At 37.9% G+C, this 17442-nt stretch overlaps 1 protein-coding gene across 1 annotated transcript in view; it reads left to right on the top strand.

Moving 5' to 3' along the window:
* LOC138697037 (uncharacterized) overlaps positions 1-10854 on the top strand; it is a 46006-nt gene extending 35152 nt beyond the window's left edge. The window contains exons 5-6 of the mRNA XM_069822629.1: positions 4018-4137; positions 9930-10854. Of these exons, the coding sequence (XP_069678730.1) occupies positions 4018-4137; positions 9930-9938 (129 nt within the window). The 3' untranslated portion in view covers positions 9939-10854. The remainder of the gene's footprint in view (positions 1-4017; positions 4138-9929) is intronic.
* Positions 10855-17442: the final 6588 nt, after the last annotated feature.

The following is a 17442-nucleotide window of genomic DNA, read 5'->3' as shown; positions in this document are numbered from 1 at the left end:
AGTGTAGTTGCAGACATTAGACGTGTCGCACATGTTCAAGAACGGCAAGAGAGGAAGAAAAACAGCATAATTAAACTTTCCTGTCCTGATGTCATACGCCAAGTCTTACCTCTCCAGCTGTACCCTGACTTAATACCCTCGAGTTTGCCTCTTGGAACACAGAGATTAATAGACTATAGTCACTAATTGGCTCATAGGAAAAACGTTTTACCGACCCCGGTCTAGACCATTATATTGTCACGTTGTCGGTCATGGTTCAAATGCATCCCAGCTAGGTATGGAATATTTCACTGACAATAATTGTGACGAATACTATCGCAGTTGAGATTTGATCGGGGTTCTCCCATTACGTCATGTGAGGCATTAACATAATTCCGGCCATTGTTTATTCTATTCAATTACTTATCCATATCATTTCTCCTATCATAGCTTCTCTGGTTATCCTTTCTGAGTTCATAAATATTCTCGGGCAGAGTTCTGTAAACCTAATAACATGTACCGGTAATCAGCAGGCATCGTACTTTGTCTCAGGAGGCTACAAGGATAAGTAACTTATTACTGGAGCTTTAAGTAGACGACACGCGTCCATCTAGTAAGCGAAGTACTTGACTGAAGGCTCACGCGCCTCTTGTTTCGTCAAGTGGGGCAGAACAAAACATGAATCACTTTAACAATTACACTAATATTTACAATTTAAATTATTTAAACCATGTACAATAGAACACATTATTTTTACTATTTACACTAAGCCTATCACTAACCAAACTTTACAACCGATGCCCAAAATGAGAACAAAAATTCACAGGTCTTCAGTATTTTTTGCTTTATCTTGATACACTCTCATTGTAGATATGAGAAGGAGCAGATCAGTCATGTAACTGTGAGAAAGAGAATGACTGAACTATTGTCGTTATAATCACCGTGCAAGCTCCTCTGGTGGCGACTGTTGTTACTAACTGCAGGACAGCAGCGATAGAGTTGTGCTTAAAGCGTATGAATATACTTAACATCTCAGGTTAAATGATTAGAAATATGGGTGATCGTAAAAAGCGGAAAGGTAATGCAAATTGCTGTGTTCTTGAGTGTAGTAATGCTTATAGGAACACATCAACCGATATTATTTTTATTCATTCCCAAAACAGAAAACTGAAGCGCAACGATGCTAACTGTGGATCCATGCAGTACGCAGACGAAAGTAAATAAGGCTACACTGCTTGTAATCATAGTATTATTATATACTAGGCCTGATATAAAAAATAGAATGTATATAGTATTATGTTTATAAATAACCATTAAGTTAACAACGACAGGAATTTATCATTTAAATTTCAAAAAGTACCTAATTACTGAGTTCTTTACATATTATGTATAATATTAGCAACAATAAATAATATACTTATTTTTAAATGTATTCATTTCAAGTGTTGATGGTTCACCTTGGAAACCAACATCCGCAACAAGAATTTGCGGTATTCATTTTATTGGGAACGAGATCAGGACATCCCCAAAACTAGCATACCGTTCCCAGTATTTTTATAAAAGATTACAAGAAAAAGACTGCCTCATCTCAACTAGATCCGCAAAGATACGAAAGAGACGGAAAAAGAAGAAGAAAAGATGAAAATTTAAGTTTTATGGAAGGCGAATGCTCAACAAGTGTTATTTCGAAAAATGAAGTAGCCATACAGGCAGAAGTAAATGAAACCATTCTTAGTGATTTTATTTTTTCTTTCACAATTGAATTGTGTGAATTGTCTACTCAAGTGTCTATTCCATTACATGCCGAACTGAAGTCACATAAGAAATGTTGTGACAAGAGTTTCAGGAACAGACGATATGTTTAATGAAATGCAAGGTTTCCGAGATTATTCTACAATAAAATATGAGACAGAACTACCAGACTTAATGGGAGTGACATTTGTGGTTTCGAATATATTGTTAAAATTGCTGATTGAAACACAATCATACCCGTAGAATCATAATAAGAAATATTTCCAATTCTATCATTTAACCCAAAAATAGGTACCATAGATAGTCGAAACGCCCCAAGATGTAGACCACACATATTCTTTTTTTCCGTTTTTATTAGTGAATTTCACATCGAAAGCTTTCAAAAAATTCTGTCCAAGAGTAAGATTAGTAAAGAAAATCGTCTACTCATATTTTCAAATTAAAATGAAAACTGAATTGTCGTATTCTGCTATGAGGGTGATGTTCGGAGTTAATCGTACAATTATAATTATAATGTATTTTTACCGCCACTTTAAATCTACAATGGTTACTGTAATTTTGGGTTTTGGCCTAGCAGAGAAAGTATTCAGGAAACAATGCCTGCAATATTGAAAAATGTAGAGTGACAATTAATTGTTCAATAGTGGAACAGCCACCCAACGTGGATCAGATGGTGGCCTTCAAATTTAAATGCTACCGAGGCAGATCGAGTGACACATTCATAACAACCGATTGCCGTTATTAGCAGGTGGTGATGAAGTCAGGTTTTCCCGGAATAATAACAAACCTCTCCGATAACGGAATCATTGTTGTTACTCCACCGCATTTGCATGATGGTAAATTAACAGCTGAAGAAGTCGAAACTGCTTACAGCGTTGCCAGTGTTCGAATTTATGTTGAAAGGTGCATTCAGCGAATTAAAATATACAGTATAACATTTTACACAAACCATCAATTGAACTGCTTCCTCATGTTGATCTTGTTGTGTATTCAACTGTCCAAAGAGAAGTCTGAACCTCACAAGTGATACCAACAAGGCACCACTTATGAGGCAACTAGGCCAGAATATCATGGGGTAGGGTGGCCAGTTCCTTTTTCCCTTACATTGCATATATCGCCGACTAGCTACATATTACACTAGTCAGACTTCAGATGCATACAAACAATATTGTTCTTCCTCTGACACATATCATCAAGTGAGATGTACAGACTGATAACAGATGTACATATCAGCCAGAATCTCAATCAGAGGTAGTATGTTGATGATATTGTTCATATGTGTTGTGTTTTAGAGAATTTGCAGTAACCCATTATTCAGAAAGTGTAATTAAGGCTACTTTTAGAATTAAATCAAATTAAAATACGTAATTTATAGAGACATTATACACACATAAATATTACATACATCATGACATCAAATATAAGTATATCAGTGTTTTCGTAATATGACTGTTCACCCTCATTCAATGGTCTGAAATCTGATTTAAATGCCAAATAACTTCACTTATATTTCAGGAACTTTGTAGTTAACATTTTACACTCCTCTAGCAGTACTGAACTTTCCATTACGTCTATTAAGTAATTAAAGACTGGAGATTGCTGGGTTTGCAGTGAAAGACCCGCCCTTGGGCAGAACACTATGAATGAATGAACCCATTCTTACTAATATTACAACTTTTTATCGGCAGAAAGCCACATGTAATTTCTATATCACACATGACAGTGAATGACTGTGAGCCTGTAGTTAATTAGGAATTGAGGCACTGCGCGGCGCCACCAGTACGATTTTGAGACCCATGCACGGTGCCTATAGACTGGGACATCGTTTGGCTGTGAATGATTCTTATTTTGAGCATCTATTGCAAAGTTTGGTTAGTAATGGTGTTTTGTTTAGTTTTATGACATACTCAACATGATTTTATGTATTTATCTGTCGCAAGTTTGAAGTTCATGAACCGAATTGAATAAAGAGTAAAAGATAAGAAACGAGTGAATGGGAAAAATTTCTACGTATTCGAACGTAAAATTTAATGGGGATTCGGAACATTTCAATCTTAAAATATAATGCCATTAATTACTTAAATTAAAATTTACTGTCACACCCTGTGTGTCTGAATAACATTTTTCGAACAGTGGTATCATATTGTATGGTTTATCTCTAACAGCTTTTTTATAAATATTTTTATGTAAAGTTAAAATTTAAGATGTTATGAGTAATATACCATACTTAATGAACACTCTATATATTCCAGCTATCACTTTAACTAGTTCTTTTTCTTTTAATAGAGACCTCCAGGATATCGGGACAACATCTACCCTGACGACAGGGATTATATCGATACGGGGCTGGGTCCTCAATGGCCTGCCCCCACTTTGGAGGGCCTTGTGGTCTTCCTTGACAACCGGGTGAGTACCGAGTATTTTGGTACATAGATGACGAGTGTGTTACTTATAGGCTTTCTTTGTAATACTGAATCAAATGGTAAGCAATTACGGAAATCAATATTTAATCTACAGTATATGTTTTACATTATGGACCGATGACGGGCTTATGTAAGGGCGGCAATGCACCTCCGGGTTCCTTAAAAGCTATAAGTAAGTAAGCAATGTTTGCTGTATGGCTTATTACAGGAATCTTGATATTAGTTTCGCAACTGTATGCCTTCTTTAGGATCTTTAATTTTATTCCACTTTTACAATACCGGTAAGTACTGTGTAATTATCTCTTTTATCCACCTTCCTGGATACAAAATTTATACAAATATAATCAAGAATAAATTTAATAAACACTATTCGGACAAAATTAGTGAAGAGCAGAATGGTTTCTGCAAGAACAGATAGACCACGTAAGTAATGTAAGAGTGATATTGTTAGCATGTATCTTTTCGTAAATTTTATAGCAGTAAGTTGCTGTGTTAATGTATATCCACTATTATCATTCTCTATTAATTTACCAAACAGTTACGTATTCAGTTTCATTCATACGGAGGAAAGGTCTTTCACTGCATATCCAGCATTCTCCAAATCATCCCTCTTTTCGCCTTCCTCTTAGTTTATCCATACGTTCCATGTACCGGTATCTTAATATTATCAAACATATGATATCTTCTTCTGAATCGAACTTTTCTCTCATTCACCATTTGTTCCAGTGCACCCTGCACTACGTAGTTCCTTCTTAGCCATTAAATCTGCCAATTCCTATTTCTCTTCCTGATCAGTTTTAGTATTATTTTTTCAACACTCTTTCAAATACAGTACAACTTCATTTTTTATATCGTTTGTCCATTTCACACACATCATTCTTTTCCATATCCACATTTCAAATGCTTCACTTGGTAGTAATGTCCATGTTTCTGCCCCATATGTCCACACCTGTGGAGTAACGGTCAGCGCGTCTGGCTGCGAAACCAGGTGGCCCGGGTTCGATTCCCGGTCGGGGCAAGTTACCTGGTTGAGGTTTTTTCCGGGGTTTTCCCTCAACCCAATATGAGCAAATGCTGGGTAACTTTCGGTGCTGGACCCCGGACTCATTTCACTGGCATTATCACCTTCATCTCATTCAGACGCTAAATTACATGAGATGTTGATAAAGCGTTGTAAAATAACCTATTAAAAAAATCTGCCCCATACAATGCCGGACTCCACACAAAGCATATCACTACTGGGTGTTCAGTTCAAAGTGTGTCATGGCTCGCTGTATGCCTTCACGTGGCTAGTCAATGAGCCTAGAAAATTCAATCTTCCTACATTTCCGCAGAGGTGTATTATTTATCTGCTAGAGAAGTTGCCTAGCAAGTATGGCGTTCATTCTGAAGAGTACTTACCGATACGTACGGTAACGCTGGTAGTGGCAGAAATGTGAACTGTTTCGAAACATGTACTGAGATGAGTTTTTTCTTACTGTCGGGATATGGGGAGAGGGTTAAGACGATTACTTACGTATTTGTTGACATTAACTTCGACGGTCAATATAGACACGGAGCATTTGATTTGTGTTGTGGAATGTTGCCATACGCAACCGATGATAACAAATACCCTGCGTACGACTTGGCCGCGCAAAACACAGTTCGAAAGAGGTATTGGTAGCACACAGACCGTACAGACCGCCATCTGTTGCTACGACGTTCAAGTTATACCGTACACGTTTTCAAGTTCAGATTGAACGCCTTGATTAATAGGCATCTTCTCTGACACAAAAGCTGAAACTCGCTTCAAATCGCTGACTCATCAACAGTGACGTCATGACACACTTTGAAATGAACACCCAGTAGTCTCTTCCTTGTTCTTTTTTTGTGAGGTCCCCAGAACACGCTCTTTTTCCTATTGAAAGCTTTCTTTGCCATTGTATCCTCCTTTTGACTTCCTGGCAGCAGCTCATGTTACTTTTTACAATACATAACCATCATCATCATCATCATCATACTCGGGTGCTTCGGCCCATTTTCGGACGATAGCCTCTCCACTTCTTAAGGGGAGGCAGAGGTGAATATTTCGAAATCCACAAAATTTATCCGATTTGTTTGAAATTGATAATGGATACTAAGTATGTTATTAGTAATGGACATACCAAGTTTCACTTTCTAAGTATAATAGTTCTGTAAATATTAATAATTTTATAAAACTTTATATCGTTTGATATAAAATGCTCCATGCATCATATTGTAAGAAATTTTCAATATTTCTTTTTATTTATATGTTCAGAGAAGGTATATAAATAATGATAAGTATTAGTTTATTATGGGAATAATATAGTAATACAGTTATCTTGGTTTTAATTTCATACTTTTAATGGGCACAAAATCAAAAACTAACATCGGAATATGAAAATAAAGATAATAAAAATGGAAAAAACCAAATTTTAATTTTTTCTTCAGTTTTTCTTCAAAATTTGACCTCTGCCTCACCTTAAGTTACATCTCTAGTATTTGAAGTTGTCTTCTACTGCCTCATTTTCAATTCGCGTGCTTACTTTCCGTAATGTTTCTTTAATAATGACTTATCAGTAAAAATATGTTATGTCAAAAATACATCGCAGCTCAGTAATTAGTAAATTTCTTATCTCAAAATGTTGTCTGAGTCCCCTGCCCAATCGTTCATATTTTGGTTGAATTGTGGGACATTCTGTAAAAATATTCTTCCTACGAATTAAAAGCCGTATTGTGGCCCTTAATTGAGCAATTTAACTAAATGACACGTTATACTGCAGCATATAACTGAATTTACAAATTACATGTGAAAGAAGAAATGAAATCACAATTTACTAGCCCTTAGTGTGACTTTCAACAAAGCAGTCTATATTGCGATTGAGGAGTGTGGATTCAACACTCTGCAGATAGCAATGTTAACGCTATTCTAAACAAATAAATATCCGTGAAATTTCGCGCGTTGTTTTCGTAAGTTGTTGTGTACAGACAGGGACATATACGTGGTACAGTCATTAATTTCTAATACTGAGCGCATAGTGGCATTGTGGTGCACTATAGTGCATAGGTGGCGCCATGGTATGATACCTTGTCAGTTAGTCTCTCTACCCAACAAGAGACAGTTGAGTGGATGCACTGTAAGCAGAACTACGGTCTTTGTTGTGACGGTGATTTGAATGCGCACGTCGGAACCCGAGATGTCACAGTTTGAGCAACGGGCCAGAAATTAGGCAAAACTGCTGCCAAAACGTTTCAAAAGATGCAGCAAGTTTACGGTGAGGACGCAGTGAGTCGCAGTGTTGTGTTTAGGTGGCACCGACGTTTTTTGCAAGGAAGAGACAGTTTGGAAGATGATGTGCGTACTGGTCGGCCACAAACAATTCGAACTGAACGCAAGATCCAAGAAGTTGCAACGTTGGTGCGTGCTAACTGCTCCTAATCGGTAGATGATATCGCAGCAACAGTAGGGGTCAGCCATGGTACTTGCTACAAAAATCTGTCTGATGACCTGAACATTCTCGTGTTACCCAGCACAGTGTGCCACGAATCCTGTCGCAAGACCAACGTGATGATCGCATGACGATTTGTGGTGACCTCATCAGTAGTGCTGACGATGATCCGACGTTTCTCAACTGGATAATAACTGGAGACGAAACTTGGTGTTTCCTTTACGATCCGCAACTGAAACGACAATCCGCCGCCTGGAAAACGCCGTTATCACCGCGACAGAAAAAACCGCGACAAGACAGGTCAAAAGGCAAAAGGCTTGAACTGTTTTTTTATTCAAATGGAATTGTTCACATGGAATTCATCCCAGAAGGTGCAACTGTGAACAAAACCCGCTACAAAGAGATCCTTGGCCGTTTACGAGATTCAATTAGCCGTAAGTGACCTGAGATATGGCGTACAAAGAATTGGCTGTTGCTACATCACAACGCCCCTGCACATCGCTCTGTCCTTGTCCAAGAGGAACTTGAAAGACAACAGGTGACAGTTATTCCACACTCTCCGTACTCACCTGATCTCGCACTATCCGATTTTTTTCTCTTTCCTCGCATGAAAGCAACCCTACGTGGGCGTAGATTTCATTCTTCCGAAGAGGTCATGACTGCCACAAGAGAAGCCATACGGGACCTTCCTGCCAACATCTTTCAACACTGCTTCCAGCAGCTATACCAACTTTGGCAAACGTGCATAACGGCCAACGGAGACTATTTTGAGGGAGGATGTGTTTCTGTTTAAATGTACGCCGTGTTATGCGGCATCTTGTGATACATCCAGATTCTTGTGGGAGCCCACCCTCCAGGCGTCAAGTCTTAGAACTTAATGACTGTACCTCGTATTCATAAAATATATAGTGAAATCAACAAGTCTAAAAATGAATTTTGTCCAGCTAGATTAAGAAAACTGCACAATGTGTTACGGAGAGATTTCTGTAGGGCGTATTCCAATCTTTCCCCTACTTCATCCAGTTTTATGTATGGTGTTTTTATGTGGAACTTTAATATTCGAACATTTTCTTGCAATCCCTTTTTTTTTCATATACTGTAAGTCTCTACTATGAAAATCCTTCGTTATAATGTGAATATTTGTTCTGCCATGTGAGCAAGCTAATCCAAATACTTCACTAACTCAAACAGTAGAATAACACACAATCTAACATCAACACAATCATTCCTAAATATAAACACTTCACTAACACAATCAGAATAATAACACATAGGCCCTAATCTAACGACATCACAAACACCCCTATAGAGACACTGAACTGTACTGCTGGGTGTGCGGGAGAAGGGATACCGTGTGTTGCATGGCTTTCGTGCCGTCGCGCGCAGCCAGTAGACAAGCGAAAATCTGTACATGGCCTAGAGGAGACATGGGTACTATGTTCCCGCACGGGCACTGTATAGACCACCCCATTTCCTCCCTCCACAAATATTCTACCTGTCTGTTTGTACATACAGTAAGAAGGGTTGAACAAGGCACCATAGCGTTCTAATCAGGGATGTTTAAACTGGTAAAATATTGGGAATTAATTAAAGATTTACTTTTTATTTCCAAGAAACATGAGAACGAGACTATTTTGTTATTATGAATAAAGGTACGGTGCAATGCCTCAACTGTTTAGTTGATGTGTACTATATAAAACATTATAATAATATCAGACGACATTCGATCGTGAACATAAGAAGCGTTTTGGCGAAAATAAACTTACAGCTAAGAAATTAAAATAGGGTTGTTAAAAAGTTTATATTAATAAATTAATTATTAGATAGGATAAAAAATGTTTTATTTTAATTTAATTTGATGTGCAAGTTCAAATAATGAGAAAGTTTTCAAGAATGTATAAGAATAATTTTTTGATATTAAAGCCAATCACAATCACTACAGTTAAAAATGCAAAACACAGGGGAGTCATAGAGAACAACACTTTTTCAAATGATAGATAAAACAGGCCAGGTATTGTATCAACTATTACTTAATGACAAGTCTCTTAACAAACGTAATTTCGCAAACCAACTGTGGTAGGTAGTAAATCATTTCATAAACTTCAGCTGGAAATATACATAGTACAAAACAGTAAGAACTTTAAAACTAAAATCAGGAATCTCCAGATAGTCATGGTATTCAATAAAAGACTTAAGTATAACGCATTTCCTTCTAATTACCGAGTACAAAATGTCCATTTCCTATACTAAAATAATATGTATGAATATGTTTTATAATTTTGTAATAGTATTTCTTCAATGTTATTTTTATATAATTTTGTTATAGGAGCACTAACATCGCCTCCCAGTCAAGACGCCACTAAAATAACATCTCAGTGGCCACATAGTAAGGCAGAACACCAGCCAAAGGCAAACATCAAGCCTTTTTGCCACACCGCCACACGTGTTGTAGGGCGAGATTCAGCACATGTGGTGAGTAAATGGCCACGTCGAAAGTCAGAACACCAGCCTACCAAAGGCAAACAACATCAAGCCTTTTTGCCACACCGCCACACGTGTTGTAGGGCGAGATACAGCACGTGTGATGAGTCAATGGCCACGTCGAAAGGCAGAACACCAGCCAAATAAAGGCAAACAACATCAAGCCTAAATGCCACATCGCCACACGTGTTGTAGGGCGAGATGCAGCACGTGTGGTGCGTCAATGGCCACATCGTAAGGCAGAACACCAGCCCAACAAAGGCAAACAACATCGAGCCTAAATGCCACACCGCCACACGTGTTGTAGGGAGAGATGCTGCACGTGTGGTGCGTCAATGGCCACATCGTAAGGCAGAACACCAGCCAAATAAAGGCAAACAACATCGAGCCTAAATGCCACACCGCCACACGTGTTGTAGGGCGAGATGCAGCACGTGTGGTGTGTCAATGGCCACATCGTAAGGCAGAATATCAGCCCAACAAAGGCAAATAACATCATGCCTAAATGCCACACCGCTACACGTGTTGCATGGCGAGATGCAGCACGTGTAGTTCGTCAATGGCCACCTCTCAAGGCAGAGCATCAGCCACAACAATCAAGGCAACCGAAAATCACGCCACAACAATCAACGGAACCGAACTTCACGGAACAACAATCAGGGCAACTAACATCCCGTCATACTGCCACACATATGTATGGTGAAATGTATGTGAATACAAATCAATGGAATTATGTAGCAGAATTATAATAAACCATTTGTGTGTTTGTATTGTGTATGTTGCTATCTTATAAAAGTTTACTCGACCGCGGCCAGTGGAGTCTTGCTGCCAAAGGTGGCACTTGTAATTTTTCTCCTGAGTTCGTATTACGTCATCTCCATAGTTCACATTACGCTCGTGGCTCCACTCGCCTCGGTCCAGTAATACTACATGTATTTGATTATCTGGGTTTGTACCTAGAAATTCAGGAAAATTAGACCAGTTCTGAACATTTTTAAGCAAGCTACTCATAACTTTGTATTTTGTGTTACGTAAAATACACAAATATCAATTTAGGCAACGGTAAACTTTAGCGGTCCTGCACTTATGCTCTTCAATTAGTTTCCATCATAGTTACGATTTCCCTCTTTTACCCTAAACCGCAGTCTCTGTTTAGGTACTACACTTACTGCTAATTGAATCAATATCCTATTCATAGCAAGTTGGCAATATGAAATTTTCAATTTCTGCATGTTTACGTTATGTATAGGAGTACTTGAATGTTTAATTAAATGAGTTCCTTGATTACTTACAACATCCTTCTTTACCAAATTTCTTGCCATCAACTGGTGCTTTCTTCAACCAAACTAGAGTAAGAAATATTTATTATGCATTTAATAATAATATTAATAATAATAATAATAATAATAATAATAAGAAGAAGAAGAAGAAGAAGAAAATAGACCTAATAGTAATAGTAAAATAAGGTATAAATATCTCATAGCCTAACTGCTTTGATTGTAATCCGCTAGAGCAGGGATTTATGAGAAACAGCCCACGAAAGAGACCAGGTTCTTCCGCGTGCCATCTGGCAGCAATTGTATTGCCTAACCAAGCACGGAATAGGATGGACTGGCGCGCTACTATAGCGAGCGCAATGGCATCTTATCACTCCGCTAGATGGATGACTGACCTGTTTTGTACTACAGTGGCTCTGTACATGAATAGGGCCACTGTATTCTGTACTGGTTCTCAGTAAATACGCGAATGCTGCCATGTTGCACGGCAAAAAATTATATCATCACGTAACAATTCCGTACAGCCGATGATGATGTCGAGGAATATTAGCATATCCTTAGAGGCAACTGACATGAAGGAAATAATATTGAGTTTTAAATTTTTGCTTCTCAAATGTTTTTGTTACAAATGCAATTGTTACAATCCCTTAAATAATACATCTACTAGTTTGTTGGTGAAATTTCTATAACCAACTTGCATTTTCTCAATTAAATCAATACATATATATTTTCCGAGCAAAGTGTGTAAGACTGTAACGTTTGAGACTCGCATTCGGGAGATCCGTAGTTCAATTTTATAATTTTTTTGGCGATTTTCAAAATTGGACAATCGAAATTAGAAACGTGCAAAGTGGAAAATTTATGAAAAGTATTTTATTAATAATTAACTTTCGCTCTTGAACAATTTTAAGAATACATTCTTTTCAATCGAATTGTTAGTAGTTACGACAAATTTTCACCAATCTTTATCAACTTTTAACACACTAAGACACAAACAAACTTCACAATTTATGGAAAGTATTAAGTCCAATAAACATTTCCATTTATTATTCATAGATCTGTTTATTTTTGTGAATATTTTCGGCAAAGTGATTTTGCAGACAGGAAGCAAATCACCCTCACACTTGGAGCTTAATATCGCCGACTTTCATCATGATTATCATAGGTTCTATGTTGACGTCGTTGTACTGGTATGACAGTAAAGAGATCCAACAGAAATGTTGATAGCATTGTATAATATTGGTCATAATTAGGCTTCGAGACTTCGGACGCAATAGAGCAGTTCAGTGGGAAATCTGCAGAGTATAGTAGTAAAGCGTGCAGTGGGTTGGGGTACTGTAGAATGGATGCCAACAAATACGCAAAGAAAAACGCTCTGGATTTGAAGATTCTGATGAATAATTTGATTTTCATACAAACCTATTGTCAAACTGTGTCTGAAACTATTACACGGTTAGAAATGTCAGAGCAAGACATGTCGGAAGCCCTCAAATTAGTTGAGGAAACAACACAGAGAATTAATGAGGCATCAAGTACACCGGTTACTGAACGTGTAAAACAGAAGTGTATATCAATTTTATATAAAAATAACTGATATGGAGCATTGTGTAATATAAACAGCAAATTAGTGGAAATACAGTCACCCGAGAATGAAGGACTGTCTCTTAGAGACTGCAATGATGTTAGATTTTTTCGTTTTGCTCCTATAAAGTTATGCGACGTAGAGCGCATCTTTTCACAGTACAAACTGTGTTTGGCAGACAACTGAAAAAGATTTACGTTTGAGACACTGAAAATGTATCAAATGTATCTTGTAGTACATTGCAATTCGGTGCAGTAACTGCACTTCCTAAAGACGACCAATAGAATAAATGAAGAAATGAAAATTGCTACATGTTTATTTCCACAATTAACACTGTGTATAATTAAACACAACTGCTTATAAAAGACAGGAGAATAAATGCTTTTCACATTCTTTTGACATTGTCATTGTGTAATGAATATTTACTTTCACAATGTCCATATGTGTGCGTTTCCCCATATTACCGTAATCTATTCTAAATAACAACGTTGTTACCTCAACACATCTCTACCTTTCACTACCTGCAGCGAGTCAACACCTATAGGCTAGTACAAGCACAGTAAACTTATTGTATCGGGTCCAAAGTCTCGAAGCCTGGTCATAATAAAGCTATTTTCTACTCGGGTGTCAGTTCACTGCATATTATTCTGCATTTTCATGCCATTTGCAATAAAGAAAAACGTACTCATTTAATGGTATTCCCCCATTTTCTGGAGTTTTAATAGAAATTGTAAACATTAAAACAAACCAGCTATGTCATCTAGAGGTAATACATTATGTTTCTTTGTGAATCATAGTCCTACATAACCTACGTATTATGATGTATAAAAATTTACCTACGTTGATCTGGCAGTTTGTAGAAAACACCACTGTATATAATCAATAATGCCTTTGGCCATAACTTCACTATTAATACAACAAATAAACAACGGAAAGAAATCAAAACGAATGTCACAGTGCACCTTTTTTATGAGAGAGTCCTAGTAACTTAGCACCACTGCCATTTTTTTGTTGGTCTTAATAACACTCTACAATCTTCTGTGGACCTAGCCCTGTTGATGTGTAATGGTTTTTGGCAATTTGCACCATGCTAGTGAAATATCACATTTTTTTTTTTAATTTTAGCAATTAGCAGTTTTCTACTGTTAAGTATCCAATTATAATTAGAACACAATTTGTTTAAGCAATGTCCTGCATACTGCAGATTTCTTTCTGTTTCCTGTATTAGGTATCACTGCATCATCCGTGTACAATATATTTAAATTTATAAACTTAATTTTATTTCTTCATTAAAATGTCTTTTCCATTTCCAGATGATGGCATTAATAAACATATTAAAAAGTTTGGGGTGAAACACTACACCCTTGTCTCACTTCTTTATTTATTAAAATTGGTTCAATCCTCAAGATACTTTTATTAATTATTACTTTACTTTGAAAATATTTAATTCTTATTACATTAATTTTCGTGGGTAACCTTGATTTTCAATAATATTCTATAACATATCTCTATTTAATCGATCAAAAGCCTTCTCAAAATCAATTAAAGCAACAAAATCAATGAAAGCAATATGTGTTTCACAGTTATATTCTTGTCATTTCTCAACTATCTGTTGTAAAACAAGAATTTTGTCAGTAATTCTACGTCTAGTCCTAAACCTATTTTGTTCTTTTGTATTAAGGCTTCGGCTATGAATTTAAGAATTTTGTTTATAATTTTTGCATACACTTTACACCAGTATATTGAATTGAGAAGGCTGATGCCCCTACAATTTTTATATTCTTTCGTGTATCCTTTCTTAAAAATAGTTAAATAAAGAAAGAAAAATTTGTGCTCTGCGTGAATGAATTTGAAATCGAAACTTGTACTTGCTATTTGGGAAAAGGAAATTGTACCCTAACAATGAAAGGAGTCCACAATTGTCCTTATTTTTAAGAAGGGGGACAAGACAAACTGTGGTAACTTTCGAGGAATATCACTTTTGTTGACGTCATACAAAATTTTCTCCAATATTCTTTTCAGAAGATTAACTCCGTACGTAGAAGAAATTACTGGGGATCATCAGTGCGGTTTTAGGCGTAACAGATCGACTAATGATAAGATTTTTTGTATTCGACAGGTACTGGCGAAACAATTGGAGTATAAGAATACAGTACATCAGTTATTCATAGATTTCAAAAAGGCGTATGACTCGGTTAAGACAGAAGTTTTATATAATAGTTTTATTGAATTTGATATTCCCAAGAAACTAATTAGATTAATTAAAATGTGTTTCAGTGAAACTTACAGCAGAGTTCGTATAAGCCAGTTTGTATCTGATGCGTTTCCAATTCAGTGTGGGCTATAGCAAGGAGATGCACAATCACCTTTACTTTTAACTTTGCTCTAGAATATGCCATTAGGAAAGTTCAGGATAACAGACAGGGTTTGAAATTGAACGGGTTACGTCAGCTTCTTGTCTATGAGGATGATGTCAATATGTTAGGAGAAAATCCACAAACGATTAGGGAAAACACGGAAATTTTACTTGAAGCAAGTAAAGCGATAGGTTCGGAAGTAAATCCCGAAAAGACAAAGTATATGATTATGTCTCGTGACCAGAATATTGTACGAAATGGAAACATAAAAATTGGATAATTATCCTTCGAAGAGGTGGAAAATTCAAATACCTTGGAACAACAGTAACAAATATGAATGAATATGGGGAAATTAAACGCAGAATAAATATGGGAAATGCTTGTTATTATTCGGTTGAGAAGCTTTTGTCATATAGTCTGCTGTCAGGGATTCGAGAGCAGGTAGTCGTCGAGAGCAGGTTGTCTTAGAGAGCAGGTAGAATGGGTTGTGAACTAGCAGTGCACCGGGCGAGGATCGGTACCTGGGCGGCGTGGACGGTGAAGTGGATCCCGGCAGCTTTGGGCCAGGGGAGTGCGGAACCGACACTGAGCAGTTTTCTGATCCTGATACTAGCCATGCTGTTGGTGATTGGAGGAGTGGAACTGAACCCAGGACCTGTGGAATCTGTGAAGTGCGGAGTATGCAGAAACAATTTGAGGACTGGCCTTCTGTGCATCACCTGTTCAACGTGGTTTCATTTCAGCTGCCAAAAACTGAAGAGGGACCAGCAAATTGAGGAGAACTGGTGGTGTAAGGAATGTATGAGGGATATAGCTGTTGAGACCACGGACACAGAAATTGAGTCGCTGAAGAGAGAAATGGCGGAACTAAAAGAGAAGCTGCAGCAGATGGAAGAACGGCTGAGAGAAATGGAAGCAGAGAACAGGCGACTACGCGAGGAACGACACGGGGAGGCGAGCGAGGAGAAGCAGATATTGGTGATAGGAGATTCTATAGTGCGACATGTGGGACAGGAAAATAAGGACCTCGAAGTGCTGTGCTACCCGGGGATACGAGTCGAAGAAGTGAATGAAACACAAATTGGAGCAACAGGAGAAAAGGGACAAGAAAACTGTAATATTACATGTGGGGACCAATGACCTGAAGCGACGATTTGAGTTCGTTATGGGAGACATGTACGACTTGGCAGTAAGGACGAAGGAGCTGTACCCCCAGGCAAAGATAATTATCAGCGGGATAGTGCGGCGAAGAGATTTTCATTGGACTCGGATTGGACGACTCAATGAGGCATTCGACTGGGTGGCAGATAGAACTGGAGCAACATTCGTGGACCCAAATTCGTGGGTCGGTGACGGGGACCTGGGACGTGGTGGAGTCCATCTAAATCGACGAGGAGCGACGGGACTAGGAATGCTGTTCTCGAGGGCGGCGGCAACGCAGAGAAGCAACGACCGGAAATGACGGCGGCAAATAGTATGTACGAGTTCTATTACAACGGCGGAGGAAGCGGCGATGGCGACGGCAATGGGAGAGGCGGAGGCGGTATCAACGTCCACAGCGGAAACAACAGGGATCATCAATATTATGTCATGTAATGGTAAGTCTTTAGTAGTGCTGCAGGTCAATTGTAGAAGTATTTATAATAAATCAATTGAATTCTGGAACCTAGTAGATTCGCATAATCCTGACGTCATAATAGGAACGGAATCTTGGCTTTCCGGCGAAGTAACAGACTCTGAAGTATTTAGAAACGATTATGTAACATACAGACGCGACCGTGTAGGAACAGGGGGAGGAGTTTTTATATGTGTAAAAGAGTGCCTGCAGAGCGCTGAAAATTTTAAAGACTCGGAGTTCGAAATGTTGGGTACAGACATAGCGGATGATTATTCGCGAAACATATTACACATCATCGGGTTATACAGAACCCCGAAAGAAGGCTTGAACAAATTCGCGGACAATATGTTATCGTTGCGTTGGACTTGAACTTGCCCCAGGTAAACTGGCAGGGTACAATAGAGGGAGGGATGAGTCAAGCCCAGTCATTAGTAAACTCAGTCATCTGGAAACACAACTTAATACAAGTAACAGATAGGGCGACAAGGGGAGATTCCTTACTAGACATATTTCTTTTAAGACCC

Source organism: Periplaneta americana, chromosome 3 (genome assembly GCF_040183065.1).
Source record: "Periplaneta americana isolate PAMFEO1 chromosome 3, P.americana_PAMFEO1_priV1, whole genome shotgun sequence".
In the NCBI taxonomy this organism is placed as follows: domain Eukaryota; kingdom Metazoa; phylum Arthropoda; class Insecta; order Blattodea; family Blattidae; genus Periplaneta; species Periplaneta americana.
This window is presented reverse-complemented; position numbering and strand designations above follow the sequence as displayed.